Source organism: Patagioenas fasciata, chromosome Z, assembly GCF_037038585.1.
Source record: "Patagioenas fasciata isolate bPatFas1 chromosome Z, bPatFas1.hap1, whole genome shotgun sequence".
NCBI classification, from domain to species: Eukaryota; Metazoa; Chordata; class Aves; order Columbiformes; family Columbidae; genus Patagioenas; species Patagioenas fasciata.
The window spans coordinates 23219435-23244441 of NC_092560.1; the positions used below are offsets into that span (position 1 = coordinate 23219435).

At 35.6% G+C, this 25007-nt stretch overlaps 1 protein-coding gene across 33 annotated transcripts in view; it reads left to right on the top strand.

Annotated features, from left to right (window-relative positions):
* Positions 1 to 25007, top strand: part of PTPRD (protein tyrosine phosphatase receptor type D) — a 1234877-nt gene that overhangs the window by 1005030 nt on the left and 204840 nt on the right. For all 33 annotated transcript variants that reach the window (XM_071802225.1, XM_071802223.1, XM_071802231.1 and 30 more), the window contains 2 exons: positions 14955 to 15100; positions 19230 to 19371. In XM_071802225.1, coding sequence (XP_071658326.1) covers positions 14955 to 15100; positions 19230 to 19371 — 288 coding nt within the window. The remainder of the gene's footprint in view (positions 1 to 14954; positions 15101 to 19229; positions 19372 to 25007) is intronic.

The following is a 25007-nucleotide window of genomic DNA, read 5'->3' on the forward strand; positions in this document are numbered from 1 at the left end:
TTATATTGTATTATTACAATGAAAGGCACTGATGAATGAAAAAAAAAACTTCAAAGACTTTTTTTTTTTCCTGGAGTTTTCTGAAAGCTGTCTTCTTTGAGAAGGACATTTGGTATTAGAAGTGAAAGCATCAAAGTATAACTTCTAAATATTTATTGCTAACTCTAATTAGATTTTTTTCTGGTTATGTCTGCCAGCTTTTGACACAGCAATATGCAAAATTATTGAACCTCCAGAAGCTACTTCTCTAAAGGCGTTCAGTATAGGAACAATATACATAGTAGTTGATTTGTGTGATTTATGAGGAGTACGGTAATTCATTCAAGAGGTTTTGTTATTATTCTATGTGGTGCATTGCATATGAAGGAACACAAGTAAATTACAAGTTTCCAGACAGCCCTAGGGAGCAAGGAACCTTTATACATAGTAAAGCCACAGCTTTAAAACATTTTACATTTTTAATAAATTTATGTGGCTGACTGGGTATATGTTCATATATAAAGATCTTATTTTTACTTAAATTTTTACTTAAACAGACCTGAAACTCCTCTTGATTTGGGTTATCCTATTGCATTCTTTGACCAGCAAATTCTGCTTCTCTTTTGATATTCAACTTTTTTTTTTTTTTTTTCCATGAAATGAGGCTTGTTTTCAGTGTGTTTCTTATTCCTGTCTTTCCACAGCCTAGTTCCTATCCCATTTGGATATCTGAGTCCAAATATTGAGTGATTTTTTGTGACGTGTTATATTCTTTGCATCCCCAGTATCAGTAGTCTGACTTCATATGAATTTGTGCCAATAGATTGGTTCTTGTTATCGTCTTATATTCAGAAGGAAAATCAGGTTGAAACCAAGAAGGTTTGCAATGATGCAGATTTTACCCAACATTCGTATGATTCCTATGAGCAGACTGTAGCTTTGATGGTGGAGTACAATGATACATCACTACACGTTTTCTGCATATGCAGAATATGCCATTGAGATTCAGACATAGAAATTTGAGTTCACAGACAGCAAATCCAGGTTCTTAATTATCTTCAGGAAACATTCAGCCATTTTAAGGTCTAGTTTCAAGAGTTTGCTGAAGACTGATGTTTTCCTAAATTTCTAATTTTTGAACATGCATATCACATAGATGTGAGTGTATCTATATGTATTTACTGTTATATAAGTGAATATTTTGTATTTATATTTATATTTATATTTATATTTATATTTATATTTATATTTATATCTATATTTATATTTATATTTATGTTATAAATTATAATGTGTCTGCATAATTAAAACTTTCAATTCAATTATTTGAATGGACACGCAATATTAATTATACACCTTTGAATTTGAATTAGGATGCAGGGCAATATATTTTGCACAAATAATTTATTATAATTTCATAAAAGACAACTGCTTTCAGTACACACCTCTCTCAAAATGAGCAGTTCTCATTCAGTACACTTGTGCAATGTAAGCTGATTTCCTTAGAGAAAAGAGTGTTAATTAAACCAACATTTTGCAATGCTGATATGCAGAGGACTGCAATTTTCGAAGACTAACAGCTTTGCCAAATAGTTACCAGTATTCACTGACACTCTAAAGATTTGGGTGTAGTTTGTTTTTCTTTCCTTTGCCCTAATAGAAGTTCCATCCTTGTTATAAGTACATTGGGCTTAAACTGTAACATTTTTAAGCCCTCTCATTCAAAGCATGAGCACAAATCTCTACACAAATTTCGTAAATATAGTGACAGTAACCACCATAATACTCCTGCCTATGTTTTGCAACATATGTAAGTAGCATAATCCTGAAAGTAGGGAAATTGAGACGTGGAGGTTAAGTAATTTATCTGAAGCTAAACAACAAGCAATTAGCAGAGATGGGATTAGAATTACAAAGTTTTGGCTCTCTGCCCTCCTCTTTCCAGTATCCAACTGTCACTTACAGTGTTTTTGGCTTCCAATTTGATCTCTTGAGTCCAAACTTCACTGATTTTTTTTTTAATTCTTCTTGCTACTTAGATATAAACTGAGAAGGGCACCATGACTAGGACTGATACTACATTTTGTTTTTATAATAATTGGAAAGAACATATTTGCCTATGAAAGAAAAAATGGGGGGTGCAATCCTTATTGGTAGTTATATTTTGGTAATTTTATTTTGTTTTAAGATGAGCATGAATTGTGCTTTCCACGTGTGATGGAGGTTTCAGAATGAAAACCTCTATGATAGGGCAAATGTAAGTTAGCTTTTTTTTGAGAAAGAAACTTTGTATTGTGTCCTATAAAAATCTTGCAAACTTGTATTTTGTGATCCTTCTAAAATACCAAGTATACCTTAAAAACAGTAAATTGGATGAAATCACAGAATGCCTTGCAAGTACTTAGTGTCAAATCACTAACTTGAAAATACATTTAATTTCATTTCAGACCCTGCTAAGATCTCCTCTGAACATGAATATTTCAGTGATATGGTCATAATCCAAATTTATGGGAATTCCTTCACTGTAAAAACATAATCACTCCACTGATAGAGCATAACGTAAATCCCAGGTGTATTAACTTTGTTGATTTTGTATTGCCTTCACTGACTCTCTTGGGACCACACACCTGAACTGACAGTTCCTGTTTGGTCTGTTTAGCTTGGTCTCAGAACAGCTGTGGATTGAGCAAGAAAGGCATAAGACAAGGACAATGCATGGGAGGAGAGTAAGAATGGACCACTGTTTCCTTAAGTGAGGATAAAGCAGAATTGTGGTATTTGATAGAAATTCCTTTTAAGAGAAATGACCAAACAAAAGTGAGGCTCTTCACAAGCTGTGTATACCACATTAATAAAAATCACTTGTCAATGCTTTTAACTTTGACACTGTAAATAACCTGTATGAATGGAACAAAATAATTTTAGGCTTCTTTAGCTGAGTAACAGAAAAGGTTTGTATTCAGTGGCAAAAGAAGCTGGATAATGCTAGGATAAGATTTCCTCTTACAGCATGGTATCTGGTCACATGTAAGACTCTTGCCCCTCTTCCACCCTGAATTTGTCATTGTGCCTGCCTTTAACTAGCATGCCCTTGACTGAATGTCAGTTCCATGTAGTGTTATGATTTCTTGGTATCTCATTTTTAGAGAGGAATAAATTTATGTTAAAGGGAGAAGACTAGAAGATATCATTGGTGATATACATATAGGGGTAAGCCATGCACAGCATTATGGGATAGGATTATCTATTTAGGTGTTTTTTTTAATGACTGGAATCTATATTAAAATCACTAAAGTAACATGAATAACCATGCAATATTCTTGTAAAGCAAGTGCAATGGTATGGCTACATACAAGGTATCAAGTAATTGGGTAATAGATTGCAGAACATTATTGTATGAACTGCTATCACATGTCAGAATTAAATCAGAAACGGACTTGTAGTAATTAGAGTTTTACCTCTATGTAGTGATACATTTCTCTGGTTATGTTTCTACTATTTAATTGAAATTTTGAGCTAATTGCAACTTTGTTGTGCGTACCTTTATATGAGGCTTTAGTTCTCACATTCTTGAATGTATTATATATAATGTATACAATATATACTTCAAATTTCTGCTGGCATAACTTTGTTGGAGAGGAGTTAGATCAATATATAATGGCTCCTGTAGAAGAAGCTGAAAGAGCAGATGCAGTTTTAACTACAAAATTGCACTTTAGGAGTAGGATATTTTGTGTGTTGGCAGTGCATTTGCCTTACTGACAACAGTATGTGACTTATAGGAACTTGTATTCACAGCAAGACCTACACGGTAGGACACTGGTGTAGTACCGAAAACGCACAGTATTAAAAATACTGCCTGTGTAAATTCATTCTAATCAGCACTTATATCTGCATAACTATGTCCCAGAGCAGGTTAGTGAGCAGGTTGGTTTACTGTGTTAACCATACTAATGTATCTTAAGTGACTTGTAGGCAAGGAACTGGGACAATCCACTGGGGCCTTTAGTGAGTGAATCTTTTCTAATACTCATAAACGATTTTCTGGCCTAGTTTATGAATGTCTGCTTATGCATCAGTAATGTATCATCTTACAGGCCACACTAACCTGTCTTTTAGTACAGCTGAAGCCTGGCTGCATCGCATAGCTCTGACAGCACTGCTGCTAAGAGGAACATATATTCTCTTTACTTGGCTGGACATCTAATTTAAGTTTCACATAATCGAGTGTTGTGGGCAAATGGTAAATGCTATTTTACAACTAACAGAGAGGTGTTTATCAAGTTCTGGGATGACGTAGTTCTAACCTTGTAAGAATGAAAGATTTATGAGGCTCTACTAAAGAGTATTGTTCTATTTCATAGCAAGTGTAATGAAACAGTCTTTTTATTAACCAGTTTAGCTCAGTAAATTGCACTTATGTCAAGTCTTGCCATCTCTTAATGCCAGTTCTCAAGTTGAAACTCATCTTAAACCCCTTAATGCCTCAAACTGTCGATGTTTATATGGACTTTGATTTGTCCCAAGTAAAAACTCTCTGCCCCTCTGCAGTTTCATACTTTAACCCAACAAAGAAAGAGGTGTAAAAGTATGTGTTTATCACCAGGACAAGACATGATTCTGTCCAGAATCCTTCAAAAGAGCAGAAGGTAAAAACTGCCTCATCACCAAGTTGAAGGTCAGTTATTGCATTTGAGACAAGTTTGATGAATATAAAGGTCACCTTTATATAACCAAGGATTAGACTGGGTATATTCCTTATCTGTTGGGGATGAAGGCTGAGGACTAGTATTTGGCCAGAGGCTTGGTCCCAAGGCTAAGCCTCCTTGCCTTACCTGAAAAACATAAGTGCAGAAGGAAGGTGTTTTTAGTTTTAGTAGCTGCAATAGAAGGATTGAATGACTTCAAGTTGTCTATCACCCATGTTTTTATAGACTTTGATAACATATGTGTTTTGATTGATAAATTTTTCTATCTTCTACCTTCAGCGGGCATGATCTGGGGTTGATTTTAGAGTAAGTGAATAACTTTAAGGCATTTTACACATATAGACACGTTGTGCAGAAGACTGGGATCTTGGGTCACTTTCATGAAACATTGTAGCAGTTTGTAACAATGCTTTCTGTGTTTGATGTGCTCGCCAGTTGAGGTATTGGTAACAAGGCAATTTGCCTTTAGTGGTGGAAGAGAAAGATGATACTTGGAGTCATGCAGTCTCTTTTCAGACAGAATTTTATTAATTTCTCTTCTGCTTGAACAGGAGTCATGAGAATTTGCTTATATGGGTGCCTTGTCAAGCATTAACACTGAACGATATTTGATATGTAGATTTTAATGGTTTCTTTTATCTTTGAGTCATTAGATAGGCTATTTTGCTTTCATAGTTGCTGATCAGCAGTCTTCTCTGTGTATAAATGGCCAAGTATACATTCTGTTTTGCTTAGATTAAAAAAAAAAAAAAAAAAACAAGAAAATAGTAGAAGCTTCACTCAGTTGTTACAGTGCCCCAATTTTATTCTTCATAGCTTTGGTACCTACATTTCAGGAGTTTTTTTAAGACTGAAACACCAATAAAGACCATCTCTCTAGTCATAACCCAGATACTCTCAGTCATTAGTTGCAACTCTGACCTGTAGGATCTAGTTATCCCCCTCTTGTCTTAGAGCAAAACTCCTCTGGAAAGAGATCAGCTTGCCTGGCATTTTAAGATCCACTCGTTCTACTTCGCACACTGAAAAGGAGTGTCAGCTCTCGGTTACCAAATAATTCATATGCAGTCCACAGACATTAAATTTTGAAACAGAAGCAGTAGAGGTCTTTGAAGCGGAACTTTCTTTCATTAAATTAGTGAATATGACAAGGTTATGTAATGTTCCTGGGGGATGAAGTGGTGCACGTCACTAACCTTTTAGTATCAAGAGGCTTTATGCTTTTCATTTGCTGCTGGAAGAAGGCTTAGTACTGGATTACCTAGCAAGTTGCTCTTTCTAACTCAGATAGATTAAGCCCGCCCAGATTTTACATATACTGCATGTGATAAATATTATGTATACACACAACCTTATACCTATTTTGTATTGTGCATTAGAACACATATGCTGGTCTGTAACTTAACAGCATGTGTGCAGTTGGGTTAAATTTACGGTTTTAGAATTCCTGTAAGCATGGGAATGGTACCTACATCTTTCAGTGCATCCTGATTATCTTTTCTTAAAGTAGCGTAAACCAGAATTCTTGTATAGAAACAGCTGAAGAGACATTGGAGTGAACAGGAGATTTAGAAACAAATGTGTAAAACTGTTTCATTTTCTGTAGTGATATTTAAAAGAACGTTAAAGTTTGTAGTGAAGTTAGTGGGTGTGTAGCTCTGGCAGGTAAAGCTATATGCACAGTTTGGGGGCTGAAGGCAAAAGACAGAAGTGGGAATAGGTTTGGCTTCAGGAGCCATATCCTTTGTCCTGATTACAGAGGAGTTAGACTCCAATGGCTCGTCAGCCTTTGCTTCGCCTTAGGCTTATTGTGATAGTACTCTGCCAAGGCAGCAGTTAATGGCTGGTCTCAGTTTTACAGTAAATGTCCTAGTAATTTGTCATGAAACCAACTTAAATTGTTATCAGGTTGTCTGCAACAGTTTTAGTAGAAAAAGCACAGCAATAAATTCTTTAGCTTCATCCTACTTAGGGTGTAAATGTGTTGGACTATAGTATTAATAAAAGGTTCTTTGCGGATTTCTCGCATAGGTTCTTCTTTCTCCCAGTTATTATAAACCATAAATGAATATGGGGGTCGCGGGGAGTGTGGGGGGGTGTGAGATGATGATATTAGTTGGCAAATAAATAAATGTCTGCTGCTGTCTGTGTTGGTTTGTATTCCTTCTATGTCCCTAGGGCTCAGATAATGTCTTTCTCTAAAAAAGTGTACATAATCCACAATGAAATGAGCTGGTACCAAGGTTTGCACAGCCTAGAGGTACAAATTAGGAATGTGCTATTTTAACATTAGACAATTTGGAAAATGTAGTTTGCCTGTTCTACCTGTAAGGCCTTACTTATAAGTGTGTCATTTGATTTCATATTTCAGGGAAGAATGAATTTAGTGGTCAACCTAGTAAACTGGCACTATGCCTTGCAGAAAATTTGAAAACATAAAGATAGGCTTGACTTCTAATATTTTCCTTGAAAAATCAGGAACTGATAATCTTTTTTGAACCACTTGCTACAGTGTGTAGGGTGAGTATGCTCTGGCTGATGGAAGACTGGGGAATTGGAGATAACTGCTGAACTGGAAAACAAAAACCAAACACCCACCCAAAAAAAAACAAACGTTTTTGACGTAACTGTTTCTTCAGAGGGCTTTTGTTTTTAGAAGAATATGTGTAGCAGAAAGAAGGTGGGGAGATAAATGTTTTGAACTATTATAAAGACTTTATGGGCATTGTTGTAGGGACTGGGTTTTTAAGAGGATATTGTGGTGCCTGTAAAGTGAAATGCCTTAGTTTACTTCACCCTGGATTTAGAGAAACCTGTGTTTATAGCTGCAAATATTTTTTGTGAACTGAATGGATCAAGGTCTTCAGCTGGAATTCGTTGGCATAGCTGGGTTACTGGTTATTATAGTTACAAAGACAAAAAACTGGTAATTTTCATTCACAGGATAATAAAGTATTCAGCTGCTCAGAGTATCATGGCATGTGGAGATTGCTGAAGGATGTAGGGATGATGCAGTTTTAAGATGTTTACACTGAGAAACAGGAAAATTTCATGAGCTTGTCACTGACAGATGAGCCTTTAGTAACATACCAGTTGGTAACTTTAGGATTTCTTTATGCAGATTTCATGAATACAAATTGATGCTTGTCTGTCCTTACAGAAATAAAAAGCTAATTAACTTTCTTACATAGTCAATTTGCAGAGCTACTGTAAGTGCGGGTTAGAATTAAGGCAAAACAATTGCTTATAATAATGATCAGTCTAACTGATGGCACAAATTATGATTAATGAGTAAATTAGCAGTGAATGCTGTAAATAAGTGTGCTTTGAAAATTCTTTTTAATAAATAAATGAGCCTAAAAAGCTTTTTTATTAAATATTATGTATATATATGATAGATTTGAGTATATTAGCTCCTAGAGGAATTGTGAAAATAATAATAACTCATGTAATTTGTAATGTATCTATATAGTCTCAGACTGAGATTACATGCAACATTTGCCTATTTGTTCATTTTTACCATGACAGGAGCCTTCACCATTATTGAATGTGAACCAGTTTATGTCCTGTTTCCTTAGAATATATAGCAGTTTCTGATAAGTCAGTGGGATGCAGGGAATATAGCATAGTGCGTTGTGAGGTGAATAAATGTGTTTTTTTTTTTTCTTTCACCCCATGTGGGAATTTTCTGAGTGTATAATTTGGCATAGGAAGAATGACTGCAGAATTATAACTAGGAATGGGTCCAGTGTCGTTCCCCTCTGAAACTTGGTATCACTAGACCAGTAATACACAGGGACTCTACACTAAGTGACAGTGATTCTTGTGATGGTGTGTGTGAAGTATCCCAAAGTACACAAGCACCTGGTAGACCACATTGTTCATGCTCAACCTGCATTTCTGAATGGCAGATGAAAAGGTTCCATGGGAACAGTTGTGAATGTATCATCTTCAAGCTTTTATTGCTACAAAGCAAGTCTTTACAAGCAAAAAGTTACTGTAATTTTTCAGGAGTCACTACACAAGAATATCTCTTAGTAGTTGTGTAAAGAAAGGAACTGAACTACTAATTCAAAAACATTTTGTCAGACATTTTATTTGAGTGCAGAGGAAGAGTATTATGTGTTCTCAAAGCACAGCGCAGAGTATAGAACAGCAAGGTTAAACCAGTTAGGTAATTCTGTAATATGATGTTGTACTTAACAAAAGACAATGTTGAAGTGCAAAAGAGAAGAAAGAGCTTTCTTATGTTTGTGCAAAGCTATCAGAATGTTCCAATCCAAGTAAATTATTTTAGTGTCAGGTTATAAATATATTTTATGGACCCTCAATATGCAAAAAGGACAGCTTCTTTCTGGATATTGATACACTATTTCAGAAGTTTCTGTGCCTACTCAGGACAGATTGACTGCTTGGTGAAGCAGCAACCTTACCTCAATGGCTTTAAACTCCTTAAGACAAAGAAATTGAAGCTCAGTATATTTAACGTGAGCTAGCAATAAATTCTGTTTTCCTTCTGGTATTAGAGTGTAGTTTGCAGTAGTTCAATAGTTGTCACTTGAGCTTCTCAGGAGTGCCAGCAAGAACTGCATAACAAGCAGCAGACGGTGGGAATCCCCAGACCTAGGATGGCAAAGCTTGTGGTACTCTCCATAAGTCGAAGTTATGGAAATCTCCTACTGTAAATTTTTTTGTTTGACATGGTGTCAACATTCAATATCAGCACAAAAAAAGAAGTGGGTGCTGGTAGACAAACAAGCTGAAACAAACAAAACTTTTGGGTTTTTTGCATGTAATAGCCAATATTGCTGCAATTTTGATAGAATCATAGAATCATTGCAGTTGGAAGAGACCTTCAGGATCATTGAGTCCAAACATAATCTAACCTAGCTTGATCACTAAACCATGTCCCAAAGAACCTCATCTAAACACCTTTTAAACACCTCCAGGATTGGTAACTCCACCACTTCCATGGGCAGCCTGTTTCAATGCCTGACAACCCTTTCCGTGAATAATTTTTTCCTCATATCCAATCTAAGCCTCTCCTGGGACAACTTGAGGCCATTTCCTCTCGTCCTATCACTTGTTACTTGGGAGAAGAGACCAACACTCTCCATGCTACAACCTCATTTCAGGTAGTTGTAGACAGTAATAAGGTCTCCTCTCAACCTCCTTTTCTCCAGGCTGAACAGCCTCAGCTCCCTCAACTGCCCCTCATCAGACTTATGCTCCAGGCCCCTCACCAGCCTCATCACCCTCCTCTGCTTTCTCACCAGCACCTGAATGTCTTTCTTATGATGAGGGACTCAAAACTGAACACAGGATTCAAGGTGGGGCCTCAGCAGCACTGAGTACAGTGGCACAATCATTTCTCCAGTCCTGCTGGTCACACTATTCCTGATAAAAGCCAGGATGCTGTTGGTCTTTTTGGCTACCTGAGCACACTGCTGGCTCATGTTTAGGCAGCTGTCAATCAACATTCCCAGATCCTATTCTGTCAGGCAGCTTTCCAGCCACTCTTCCCCGAGCCTGTACTGCTACCTGGGGTTGTTGTGACCCAAGTGCAGGACTTGGCACTTGGCCTTGTTGAACCTCATACAATTGCCCTCAGCCCACTGATCTAGGTGGTCCGGATCCCTCTGTATGGCTTTCCTACCTTCCAGCAGAGCAACATTGCCACCCAGTTTGGTGTCATCTACAAACTTGCTGAGAGTGCACTCAATCCCTTCATCCAGATAATTGATAAAGAGATTGAACAGAACTGGCCCCTATATTGAGCCCTGGGGAACATCACTAGTGACTGGCCGCCAACTGGATTTGGCTGCGCTCACCACAACTCTTTGCGCCCAGCCATGCAGCCAGTTCTTTATCCATTGAAGAGTACACCCATCAGGGGTATGAGCTGCCAGCTTCTCCAGGAGAATGCTGTGATGGTGCCTACAAGAGAATTCAAGTCCAGAAATATGAAGTGCTAATTTTAACTGAATTTTGCTTTTATTTTAATCACACTTCTGTTATTTTAATTGCAGCTTTATTGAAATGTAACCAAGTAGAGTATCAGAAAAGCTGGAAGGCTTTGTTATCATAGCTGGTAACCTATTACATCTGTGCTTTTTTTTTTTTGGCAGATTTAATTGCACTGGAAGGTTCCTATATAGATTGTTGCTGTGCTTAATGAAGTGTGCTGTAGAGAGTTTTTGCTGGACTCTACACTGGTGTTGTTAAGGGAGATTGAAAATAGTTGTCAGTTCTCAATCAAAATTGCCCTCATGTTAATAAGCACAACTGTGTGTACAGAGTAATTGTGTTTTCTATTAGAGTGCCTAGCAGCTTAGGTCAGAATCAATGTCAAGAAACTGCCAACATTAATTGTGGAGATAATTTGTGTCAAACCTTAATTAATAACCTTTATAAAGATAAAGGCAACAAATACTACTTTTCATTTTTTATTCGGTTCAGTTATGATTTCACATACCCTTACACTGATGATGGTCACTTTATGTGTAATGAGGTGAACATGTTGATTGAATAATGCAAAGATGGATTGTGTAATACCTAACTTTCTCCATGGTTGGCTGGCTACTTTCACCACAGTCTGAAGATCTCTTGACCATAAGTGAGTTTATCCTCACAACACCTACTAAACATGCAGACATTATTATCCTTCTGATGCAACTGCAGAGCCTTAAGTGGAGAATTTAACTCATTTGCCAAATTAAATGTAATTTCTGAATTTAAAGATGAACTGCTGAAAATGGCCACGGTATATATGAAAATGTCTGAAGTGTACAGGACTACTATAAGTTTCCTGTTTCATATAAAATTACTTATGTTCTAATACTAACTTACCTTCTCTGATACTGTATGATACCTCAAAGATATAATAACTGCCAAAGATGACTTTCAAGATTGGGCACTGGGGAAGAGTTGTGGCAATGTTTTTTTTACAGGAGTTACTTAGTTATGCAAAATAAAACATTCTTTTTTCAGCTAGATCATGATCTAAGGTAAACACAAATATCATCATGGTTCCCTTCTATAGTGGAATCTGAAGCTTTTTTAGTGATATAAATAATAATCAGTCTTTACATACGATAATATAGTATTCATTTAGTGTCTTAAAACTCTTTACATACATTGTCTTTACATACAATATTAAAAACATATTTTATTGAAAAGTATCTGCAAATAGGGAATTACATCATTATGTAACAGCTGTGCTTGTCTTTTGCCTCAAATGCTTTGTAGCAAGTGGTGTTAGTTAACAAACAACAGCTTTACTAGTTGTCAGTCAAGCAAAAATTCACATAGGACGGGAAGAATACTGTTCTTCAGGCAGCTATTAAAGCCACATTAGGTATTCTGCCCTATTTCTGCAGCTCCTCTATGTAGATACAGCTCTGCAGAAGCTAGTAAGCAATTTTCTTAAGGATTTATACCATTTATGGTCCTTTACTGGGTTTGGCCCAGTCCTAGATGAAAAAATTGTCAGGAAACTGATTTTACCTCTAACAGCAGTTTAGTGCAAAAATTTTAATTTAGTATATGTATTGCTATGTGCACTGCTTGATAAACAGCTTTGCAGAGTGTTGGAGATGAAAGGGATTTTGTTTGTTTCCTTTGTGTTCAGCAGCAATGGGAAAGCTAAATGGTCATATGGGGTGAATTAGTGCATGCTCTCTTGTGTTTATCTCAGCTGCGCTAATGAAGGGTTTGTCTCTGAGTGTCTGATGAGGAAGGAAGGGATTCCCCTTTTTTTACATTATTTTATTGTTGTAACCATTAATATAATGTATTGCATATTAGTAAAAGCATATCAATCATAGATGCCATTGTGACTGGCAGTGACATATAACCTAATAGTACAATACGATGGGTTTGGTTTTTGGTTTTTTTTTGTTTGTTTGTTTGTTTTCCCCAGAGCTAATTTAACACAGTTCAACATGGTCTTTACTTACTGTATTTTGTTGCTTTTCTTCTGGTTTTGGTTTAGAAATCTGCATTTCTCCTGGTTCCAAGATAGTTAGTGAAGTGTAACAGGACTTGATGATAAGCATGACTCTTAAATTTCGTTGTTTTCTCTCCTTGACCCTTGGAATGCATGGCAAAATTAGCAAATTTTCCATGTCTGAGTGCGGCATACATTTAGAATTTGAAAACTACCTATGAGCTACTATACATAGTTACTTTGTGCTGATGGATTTGCCCACACAGTGTTTTTATTTCTTTGGTTTGAGATTCAACATGATATTCACAAAATGTCAAAAAGAATAAAAAGAGAATGGCAGTGCATCATTTTTCACTTGATGGCATGCAATCACAACTTGTGCCACAGAATATCAGCACATCAGATCCAATCATGTCTCTTTATATATCAGAGTGCTGAATTAATACATGCATAGGAAAAGATTCAAAGCTAGCAGTTTCGGTGAAACCCAGATGGTCTTCATCAGAATACATTTCGGTCTTTTCTGTGGTCCAGGCATAAAGTATGCAACTTGGGAAAGGATTTTTAGTTTCTTTGCTCTAAATATATTTTATTTGCCATGGTTCTGGCTATTTTTTGACATCAGAAAAGTTCTTTCTTAAATTCACCATGACAGCAGTGGCACACTATTCTGTTGTGCTCAGATTTGCTGTTGCATTTGGTTTCATGTACATATTCACCAGGCAAAATTAGCACAACAGATAGTTCAAGGACACTTGAGCATTCTGAAAAGTTGAGCTATAACGATTTTGCCCGATATTTCTAATAAAGGAAAAAAATGCAGATTTTCAGGAACATTCTATTTTTACTGCACTTTTTGAAAATTATCTTTGTGACTGGTGTGTTACACATTAGGGGTAGGGTAATAAAGGCTCATTTCATTTTTTTTAATTTAGGAGAATCTGCATAGTTTCATATTTAATATAGCAACCTAACAACAACGTATTGAGTTTGTTTTATAATAATGACCACTTAATATTTTCTTGGCATTTCAAAGTATTTCAGGATTTCTTCCAGTGTTACATGAATGCATACTTGTAGTAGTCTGCTGGGTTTCTGACATTTGAGTAAACATGCTGACAAGAAGTATTGTTCGTGCAAAGACCAGTTCAGCAGAATAAGACATCAGAAGTTTAAGAGTGGTAATTTAGAAATGAACATTAATACAATACAGGTACATAAATGTCAGAACTAGAGAGGAAAGTGAAGAAGAGCAAAGAAGTATAGAACAGAAAGGAGATGATTGCTGAAAGTTGAAGATGAGAGCAAAAAATGAATTGTGAGAGCTGCTGTAGAGCAACTACATATAACAGCTTGAAACTGAGAAAGACTGTGTAGCAAGTACCTGAGTTTTTATCTTTTATTTTCCCTAAGTATTCACTTCATATCATTCAAATTAGGATCTTAAAGTGTATTGGATCTCTAAAATTTCTCAGCTAAGAATGATGTATATATTTATAGGAACTCTTCAGCATTTCTGTACTATGGCTAGATTTTTATAAGAAGTCTTTAGAAGTCGAGTCTTGACATAAGATTGAAAGTTTTGTTTCATCACAAGGCTAATAAATTCATTTTAATTATGTTATAACAGAAATAGAAGGAAAGATAAAAATTAATTAAAACACCTTTTCGTACTTTTAAAATGATTTATCCATCCATTTCTCTTTCCTCTCCTGTTGTTGTGATAGTGGGATCTTTTTTTACTTTTTTCACTTTCCTTTTTCTGACAGAGTAGAATAATGTGGGAGTCAACAGGAGCTATATGTGAAACTGTGCCCAAGCATAAATCTCTCTTCTGTTATAGCCCTTTTTTCATGGACTCTTAATATATAGTCATTTACGTTCACCACAGCAAACTTAAAAATTCTCCTCCTAAATGTCACTGATTTTAATGTCTCAAAGGTGAGAATCCTGTTTTCATGATATCCTGTCATCATAACATCAAGTCATGAATCATGATCTTATTCCAGCTGATTGATGAGCTCATTTTGCAACAGAAGACAAATTGAATATTTTATTTATAATGGTCATAAATTATAATGTGTGATCTTGCTATTCTGATTCTATCAGATTTCCATTTTAACACAAATTTCGCTAGTAAAATCTGTAAGTACTTTCCTAACCTTTTAGTTACTTTTTTTAATGCTTTTTTCTTGCAGGTGAATACTGTCACTGAAGAAACAAAACATTTCCTTTGTTTTCATTTTGAAATTATGATATGGCTTCTTTTTTGTGTTTACTACTTAGATTAATTTTGGTGGTTTTTTTGTTTGTTTCAGCACCACCAAAGTTTACAAGAACTCCCGTTGACCAGACAGGGGTTTCTGGAGGAGTCGCCTCGTTCATCTGTCAGGCCACAGGAGATCCAAGACCTAAAATTGTCTGGAACAAAAAGGGAAAGAAAGTCAGCAATCAGAGATTTGAGGTATTAGGTCCATTGTTCTGTTCCTCTGAAAAACATTTAATTCCAGCTTTTCTTCTAATCCCAATATGTGTGATATATTATCAGTGATTAAGCAAAATAGCTATGATTGTCAGTCATAATTTTGTAGAAGCATTTTTTTTGAGTTTTTATTTTGTAAACTGGTTATCTATACCACTGTTAAAGACAAAACTGCTACTGCTTTTTTCTAAACTGTCATGATCTAACTAGGGAGCCTTGACGAGCTTCTGTTCAGCCTGCTATCTTTCCCATGAAGGAGATGGGGAAAATTATTTGAGCAATAATTTCTGTCTCCAGAGAGCAAGCCACCTCCTTTTGTGACAGTCTGCATCGAACAGACCCAGGCTGCTGCTTCTCCTGCCACAATTGCTTACCGCTGTCTCAGCAAGAGATGAAAGAGACACTGTAGTTCCTGCTGCTGAAGAGGAAATGTAAAACTTGTTTGCTTTTGATTCTTTTTTTTTAACAATAACCTAGGAAAAGGCTTTAGAGAAACTGTTTCCTCTCTCTCCACAGACTTCAATTAAGGGAAACAGTGAAGATAATCTATTCAAAGGATACTGGTTATTTGGGGGAAATAAGACAACTAATATCACTCATTCTTTTAGTTGCAGGAAAAAATAGTATCAGTATGGCTTGACCTTTAACATGAAGAAAAAACTCAGGAAATGGTAGAAAGCTTGTAGAATGGATAGCAAAACTGGCACTAAGACTGTATAATTTTCCCTGAATCTATTTTTACTATTTTTAGTGTTAAATAATAATTTTCTGCATTAAGAAAACAACTGTTTGGAAGTTGACTAATTTGTTTATAAACCAGTTATGATATGCATTTTATGAACAAATGATCTAAGATACACCTGAATACTGAAGTCTTCTGTGTTAATTTTCGGTAGTATTTGGGAACATTGCTTGCCCTGGCTTTCAGGTTAGATTTATGTCAGCAGAAAATAATGGCATTTCTTTTATAAACTAAATTTTTTTAATTCATCTTCCATTCAAAAATATTTAAAAGCATTGAAATTTATTTATTAACCAGTATGATGCTTTGCTTTTATATTTAATACAATGTGAGAAATAAAAGCACAAATTTAAATGTGACTTTCTAGTGCCAAGAACTGTTTGCACTTTGCAGAGCATATGCAGAGCTATAATTAGCTAGAGGGATTAACATAGAAATTTCATCATAAACTGTACACAATTTATTCCCTTCTGGTCACAAAATTTTCGCTCAAGGTGAGTTCTAAACAGTGAAAGATTGAGCATGTACATGTTTACTGTGTTGCAGTGGTTTATTAGCTTCATATATTTTTTTCTGTGTACACATGTACCTATTTTTAGGAAGAATAAGCAAAACTAAAAACAGTTTTATTTCCATAAAAATATTTGAATGGAACTATAAAAAATAATTTTAAATGTTTAAAAATACTTTCAGTGGACTGTTGAACAAGCTGTAGAGCCAAGTAAGATAGAATGTTATTCAAAGAAATAGAAAACACCAAGTATTTTATAATATTTATTGTAACTATTGAGCAGAGTAGTGATAAACTGTGCAGAGTACATCAACATTTAAACAAGTTTCCTTTCTGTCCAAAGTAAGACCATTAATTCATGACATAGAATCTCTAAATAAGAACAGAACAACGGTAGAAATGTGATTCAGAAAAGACAAGTGGAACATTTAGGAAAGAGGAAACATCTGAGATTGTCAGGTGCACCAATAAGAGAATAAATGGTTGCTCTTATTTTAATATTCTTTCACATTAATATTTTGCACATTTCTCTGAGTTTGATTGCTAACTAATACAAGACATTAAAATGTTTTACCTGGCCACCTGTCTGTCCTCATAGAAACCTAGTAAATACATCTGGAAAGGACTTCAGTGTGCCCTCTAATTCCCATGCTTTCCCAGACATGCTGAGGGTTACTTTTTTTTTTGCCCCTCCAATAAACCTGGACAGCCTGCCACAGTATTTCATGAACTTTGCCATGATATTTTTTTCTCCAATGAAACCTGAACTTTTTTGCTGGATCTTGATGTACTTGTCTTATCTAGCAACAGGGGAACAAATAGTCTATTCCTTCTCTCTTGGCAGTGGCCTCTTCGTATATCTGAAGATTATTGTCACTGAATGTGGAATGGTCTTGCTTACAGGGCAATTCTCACAACTGAGTGAGAATCGTGGGGAGAGTTACTCATTGTTTCTGAAATTTAAGGGTACAATAAGATCTTGTAGGGCTTAATTATTAACCTTTCATCTTTTATTTATGTTGCAAGTTTATACCATGAATTAATGTGATACAGGGGGATTCTTTTTTCTCCTCTTGCTTCAAATCAATTCAAATAATATGAATTAGAAGTTTTAAGTAACTTGAGTTACTAAGAAGTCTTTCTCAGCGGAACTTCAACAGAGAAGAAAAAAAAATCGCCATTATACCCCATGGCATGACACTGGTTTTATTCAAAAATCCATGTGGTTTGTTTGTTTGTTTGTTTGTTTGTTTGTTTGTTTGTTTGTTTTAAAGTCTAATTCAATAGATGGAGGAGTGAGTAAAATTAGCTATCTGTGACATGCAGGAAGGGGGAGAACTCATCCCAGCAAAAGTAAATCCATTTTGTTATACATATTTTGGAGACACCAGACTTGAAACTTAATCTCTGCAATACTTGCCGAGCCCAATCTGCTGCACTTATTTTCATTGTCAGTCCAGCTACGATTATTCAGCATTCAGATTTAAAAAATAACAGTTTGGTTTTTTAAGTGTAACAATTGTGATTATTTTGATCCTGTGCTTTCATTTTTATCTACAAATTGTTAGTCTGTCTGCTTCAGGATTGTGAATTTTTCCTTTCCCTCATAAATGTCAGTTTATCAAGAATTCCAGTTATTCTCCTGTTTCTGCTAAAACCAGATGGTTAGTGTTGTCTAGGTTTGTGTAGGACAATGACTTTACTTAAATATGATGGAAAAAGAATACAGCCTGTGGGCTATCAAACCAATTTCTTCTCAGGAAAACAAACAAACAAACAAACAAACAACAGGTTTTTCGCTCATTTCCACTTAGATCTCTTCCACTGCTAAGAAGAAAGTGAGCAATTCCTATAAGCAAAACAGGAAGATAATGGACATATAACCATATTCACCATATTTCCCATCCCTGTACCTTATTTCTCTCTTACTCTCAACAAGTATCAAGATCTAATAGATTACTCGTGTGAAAATTAGACATACAGACAGAAACATGTGTGGAAACTGGTTTGCACATATATGTAAGTATAGATTATGGCCAAATATTAATTATTTTGTAAAAAAAAGAAAAAAATTGTGTCTGCCTTTTCTAGATAAGTGCCATTTACATTATGGTTTAAAACATGTATTATTGACTTTTTTTTAATGTACATTAAATAGATTGATACTATTACTTAATTACTAGGAAGGCTTTTCCAGTGCCTGGAGTGCTGCTGTACTCATTAATAACTGATGTGATTCTGACTGACCTTAACATGTAGCCTTATTATTTAGTCTCTTAACTGGTCACATGTTTTTTAATACATTGTGTGGATAAATTTATTAACATTCTGTGGCTTAAATGCATAGCTAAACTGAGTAGTCCTATGTTGTTCAGAAATTGCTGAACCTTTTTCATTTTGGAGCTAAATGAATGAGTGAGCTGCGCTCTGTGAGTAGAGTGGAATATAGCCTGCAGCAATTAAAATTAATGTAACTGGCATTTGAAGATAAAATACTTAAGCAATGAAAATGGAGAGAGATTGTTGATGAATTTCAGATTAAAAAAAACATTAAGTTACAGAATCCTTTCTTACAGCCCTTGTTAGATGGGTTTTTTTTGTTGTTTGTTTTTCATCCTATCTTTTCTTGTAACTGTGTTAGAGTGGCCATCAAATACTCACTGGACAGCAATGTATGTTACAAGGCATTGCCACCTAAACATTTTCCCATCTATGGGGAGTTTGTCCTGGTATGTGTATTTGAAAAATGTACCTGGCTTTGATGACATGAATACCAACAGGTCACTGTCCGTGAACAGATTAACTGAAGGACAGGCATTTGTAACAACATCTGTGACAGCTTTTGTTTCCTTCTATAGGTAATAGAATTTGATGATGGATCTGGATCAGTTCTCAGAATACAACCACTGCGCACGCCACGAGATGAAGCTATTTATGAATGTGTGGCTTCCAATAGTGTTGGTGAAATAAGTGTATCCACAAGACTCACTGTTTTACGTGGTAAGTTCTTCCCAAACACAAGGAATTTACTTCATAGAGCTGAAAAGTGCTATGTTGTTGTAAAAGAGAGATTTCTTTCTTTCCAAACAGATATTACTATAGTAGTGATGCTGTTAAACACAAATTTATTCACATAATACTTCAATATGATGTTTCTGTTGTGATTTTTTTTTCCCATGAAATGGTAATGTGAATATGCAGGGTATGACAGATTAGAGTGAACAAAAGAAATAAGTGAAACATGAGTGCCTTGCGCAGCAAGTTATTATATCAGTTATTGATCAAAACCCAATGCTTTATAAATGCATTTTATTTACATTTTAGTACTGCCCTGGGTAGCTTGGCTTTGTGTGATCAGCTTTTACACAGAAATGTGCGCAATGAATAGTGGCCTTGAAAAGTTGCATAAATGGTTTTAAAATGAGGTTAAGCTTCTACAAGTTTTTCCCCCCAAGATAAAACACATAAAAATGGGAGGGCTTCTTCCATTTCAAATATACATCATCTGAATTATATTCTTATTTCAACAAGAAGTTTTTGAAGGTAGTAAAGGCAACAGTCAGTTTTTTCAACTATCCTTCAGGGGCGAGGATGTGAATGTACTGCCAAGTCTACTGTCTAGGTATTACTCAGAGGAGTAAATACTAGAAATAAAATGACAGGGATGTTTAGTTCTGTCACCTGTAGATGAGTGGAAACTGGATTCAGGGACACTTCATGAAGTATCATGCCCTTCGGTTTGGAGGGTTGCTTTTATGACTGAAGATTACTGTCTTGTGATATTACATGGCATTACTTGATTTGCAGCATTAACTGCTAGGGGCCTGTTTGTAGGAATTGAAGTCTGTTAGTCGGCTTTGCAGAATTTAAAAGAAAATTTGTAAAATGTATGATTTGAATATATTTTTTAATCCTTCTATCCCAACAAATGCTGGGTGACAAGGAGGTTTCTTTTTCTCTTATTTTTCTCTGAATTTGGGATTTTATTTATAAACAAACAAACAAGCAAACAAAACCCAGCAAACCTCTGTACTTCTATTAGCTATTTTAATCAGTGTGGATAGTTGTGGCATTACTCTTGGAGTCAACTAAGAATGCTATGTAAAAATACAACAATAACACTAAGTACTTACATATTTCTTTCTTAGAGGTACTCTGGTATAAGCAAACCTTTTAAATATTTAAAGTTTCTATCTGTAATGCCATGATTGTTCTTTCTGTTATATTTTAAAAATTCTTCTCAGCTTAGCCAATGAAAATGGGAGGATTGATAGTTATATTCATCTTTTAAGAGCACCATGGGCTTTTTCTTAAGTCCCTGAGATCAGGTTTTCCCTTTATTAACTCGTAAAAGCACTTCTTATGCACAGCTTCCACGTTGTTGAAAATGAACATAAATGATGTTTTCATGCTATATTAAAAGTTTGCTAAATTAATGGGAAAAGGGGCAGGGGGAAGCAAAAAACAGTGTGAAGACTGGTGAAAGAAGTATTCTTTGCCTTCGGAGTTTCTTGAAATGTATTTACAAGGCTCTCTGGCCTTGCAATGTGCATGCAGATGTTTTGAAAGATAGAGTTCTAAACCAACTGAAGTTTTTAATTTGGGGTTTTCAGAGAAGAAGCAACAGCCCTCATCTCTGTACTGAGGACTGTAGGAGTTGAAAGAGGCAGAATATGCATATGCAAATGCCTGATGAACAAAAATATATGTTATTAGTTATGACATGAAAATTTAAACAAATTTGAATTTCAAATTGTAATTAAAAATCAATAGGCTAATTACAAATATGAATTATGAAAGATTCTGTGTTGTTTCCAGCCATAATATGTGTGGCTTTTGCAACTACTGGAATGTACTTTGGCCCCAGGAATAGACTTACGGATTTAGTCTGAAACTAGGAACATATGAGAACTCATGAACATAGTGGGACTGTAGATTTAGATAAAGGGATAACATCAGAGAAAGCAAGGACTCTGCAGACTAACGGGGAACTGTAGGGAAGTTTTGGCAGTGTTAACATTTTTAAGTGCTGCGAAGTACTATGACTTCCCATATTGCTTTCTAGGACAGAGGATAGTTCCTTGCTAAGGGCATTAGCCTGGAAGATAAGTAATTCTGTAATAAGCTTCTACTTTACAAACTTACACAAATCTTCATATTGTACAGTCTGCAATAGTAGCCTTGTTTAGAATACTCCATCTGGTTGTGCTTTGTGGGAAACAGTGCCTCTGTGCCTCACATAGCTCCTGCAGGCATAAATATATATCATAGATGTGAACAGGAATTAACAGACATGATCAATGCAAAACAGAGTGTAATGAGTTGGATCTGTGGTCCACTTAGGTTTTACTCATCCGTAGGGCATGTGTGTGACTCCGGATTCAAGAAAATACACATGTAACTTTCATATAATATATTTTTCAAATCTTTCCATAATGGTGCTGTCACAAACCCAACTTGGTATTTGTGCCTCTTTCAAGAGGGAACCACGGGAGGAAGTGAGAGTTTACCCACAATTAAACCCAAAAGTATTGCATTCTAATATGGGATGTTGGTGAAATCAGGATGTTCCCAGGGGTTCAAGCATCTACCCATATTCATTTTTGTTTATTTGTTTGTTTCACTAAATCCAGCTTAACTGCTACAAATCATTTGGGCAGCACAGAACATTTTTTGCTAGTATATCCATATTTCTAGAGCAAAACTTTAATGGTTTTTCTGTCTGTGTTGGTATAGAGTAACAGTTCTATGCACTGCAGGTTTTACCCTGTTCCTTAGGTTCTTACACTATGACCAATCTGTAGTAGTTGGGTCTCTAAGAACTATGAATACAAATGAAGTCTTTAGCTCCTGGTTATTGAAACTTCACAATGTGAGAAGGAAAAAGGGCAAAAAAGGCAGCTAGAGATGATAACATTTCAAGGCTTCAGCAGAGACAAAGTGTTAGGCCTTTTTTCTGTTACCAAGGTAAATCAGGAAATGTTCCAGGCTGAACTTTTACTTGCTTGTTTGAATTATTTTGGCAGTCTGGACCAAGAGTGAATGTCTGAGACAAATGGAAGCTGCTTTTGGTTTTCTTTATATGAAGGAGGTGACTGCCTCCCAGAATAGATTCACCCATATGAAAATACTGAATTTGAAGGGAAAACAGGCTTGTAAGGAGAAGTCTAGAAGTCTCCTTTCTGTAAAGAGGAGTCAATGCTATTTATTTTGTAGCTTTTAGTTTTGAAAATTTGTGCAGAGAACCATCTGACTGCAACACTATTTTGATTCTTTAATTCAAAATTATCAGTGTTCAATAGGCAATGGAAGACAATAATGTGTAGGATCTTCCCACACTCTGCAGACATCAAAGGTGGAATAGCTTTCCTTTTATTGTCCATTCATTTCTTGCTAAAGCCACATAACTCTGTTTTTTGGCCTTGCAAATCGTGGATGACAATTTTCATGGCTATAGGACAAGGATTATGGCATCCTATGCAAGTATATCAATTGTTCGTGATGCAGGAAAAGAGACTCCCCCTTCTAGTAAAGAATTTGGCAACAATTCCATGCTTTTCATTTTTTAAATGATCTTTTGATGATTATTCCTTTATAAAGTTCTGACAAGATTATAAGGACCTCAGGAAGCTCAGATTCAACTTCCTCCTGAGAAGATATATGATTGCAGCACAGAAGAATGCAGGTTTTAAGCAAGAATGGAGAGAGTCCAGTAGAGCAGAACAACTAAGTACATTCTACTGTCACTGCTGTTTGCTTTGTTTTCCTTGCTCTCTGGGAAGTAAAGAAAGAGAGCACTTGAGCAGCAGACAGTTTGTTTTCACAGCCCACAATTTTGCCTGCTACTGTTGATCATACTGTGCATTTAAAAATATTGACATGTAGCGTCTTTGTAGCACAGGCACTGTGTATAGATGGAAGAATTAAAGTGGAATTTCTATGGGAAGTGCCTAGGGCAGATATACCTTTTTATGCTTTTTAGAAACTGATTGATTTAATGTCAAACAGTCATTACTGCATAAAGTAAAAAGTGAAATATTTACTGAACAGTGTCTCCCTGTCCATTGATACACACAGAGACTGAGATTGAGATAATTGAGAGAGATGATTTTTATTAGACTCTCAGAAGTGCTAAACATTTCCACACTGTTTGAAAAACATGCAAAAAAAACCCCTCAAAAACTAGATGATGAATCCAAGGTGCTAAATTTTTGGTTTCTGCTGCTAGCAATAGAGTCAATGATAATGGAAGATCATATCTGTATTTTCAATGCACCCAGTAGTACTGAAATGAGAAGGAACTAGTTTGAAGTAATCTGTCATCTGGGACAGCTATCTTTGAGGACATGGAAATTAGACAAATGGAGTGGCACGGCTTTAATGTTGGAAAATGTGCTGTGGGATGTCTCTCATTTCTAGTCGAATAGGAGGAAGGACTGTACATATTCTGGGTATAAGCTGCACGGTAGGAGAAATTTGCTGTGTTCCAGCTGGAGCTGTATAAACGATGTATGCTGGTGTTTATCTGACTTAACTTTTTGCTGTATAGTCACAGTGATTATTGTCAGAGAGCTGCTACTTTGACAGGCTTTTGGAAGTGAAATTAATAAAAACAAGGCAAGCAAGAAAATACCTGTGTGAGAACTTCATACACTGGAAAGACATTTATCTCAAGCATATATGAGAAGGTTTTTGAAGAGCCAAAGGGATATCTTTCACCCAGACTTCCTGGGCTTTCAGGGATCATGCTATATGTAGCACCTTGTGACCAGAATTAGCATGTTCATTACAGCCCTATGTTTTATTATGCCTCTTTTTGAAGAGAAACACTGTTGCTCCTGCTGTGAAAATGGTACTTTGCAGTTTATGTTGTAAAGTCTCTCCTGGGAAGCTGTGCAAGGAAGATTAAGGAACAAAACACAGCTGCTTGACAGTCACACAAAAGGATTTTGTGAAATAGTGAAACAAAAGGAGAGGTAGCTAGTACAACTTAAGCTTAAAAAAAACCTTACAGGTTGTTACAGAATGGCATGCAGATTTCTTGAAATGGCTTTCAGGTAGTACAGCATTAGAAATATTTATCTGTAATGTTAGAAATTATTTTGCCATATTTTCTTTGAGTATATCAATATATGTAGGGCAAATAAAACATTTGCCTTCCATGCAGTATAATTTGAAATACTTAATGAATTATTGATTTTTATAAAGATGGTGTAATGGGATTAAACCAGTAGCCAGAACAGGATGCAAAAGAATAATTTTGTAAATACATGGCTGACTTCTAAGTTCCTGTGTCTTTTAAGTTCCTTTATAGTGCAGGCATATATGTGGTAACTAATTGTAATGGTTTAGAAAATACTGTACCTTATAACTTCTGTAGTAATCAGTAAACATACAAGGGTCTATGACTGTAAATATATTATGCAGGATATTGGGTTTAACTTCTGGATATATACATTGATCTTGCTGATTTCACAGTTATCCATTGATGTTTTTTTGTAGTTCTTCAGACAACTATTTTTGTAGTAGTTTAAAATATATGAAAATGTTTGAGTATTTGCTATAAATATAGCAAGAAATTTTTTCCAAGTACCTCAGCTCATGTTTTTTATAGTTAATATTTTTTATATTTCTAC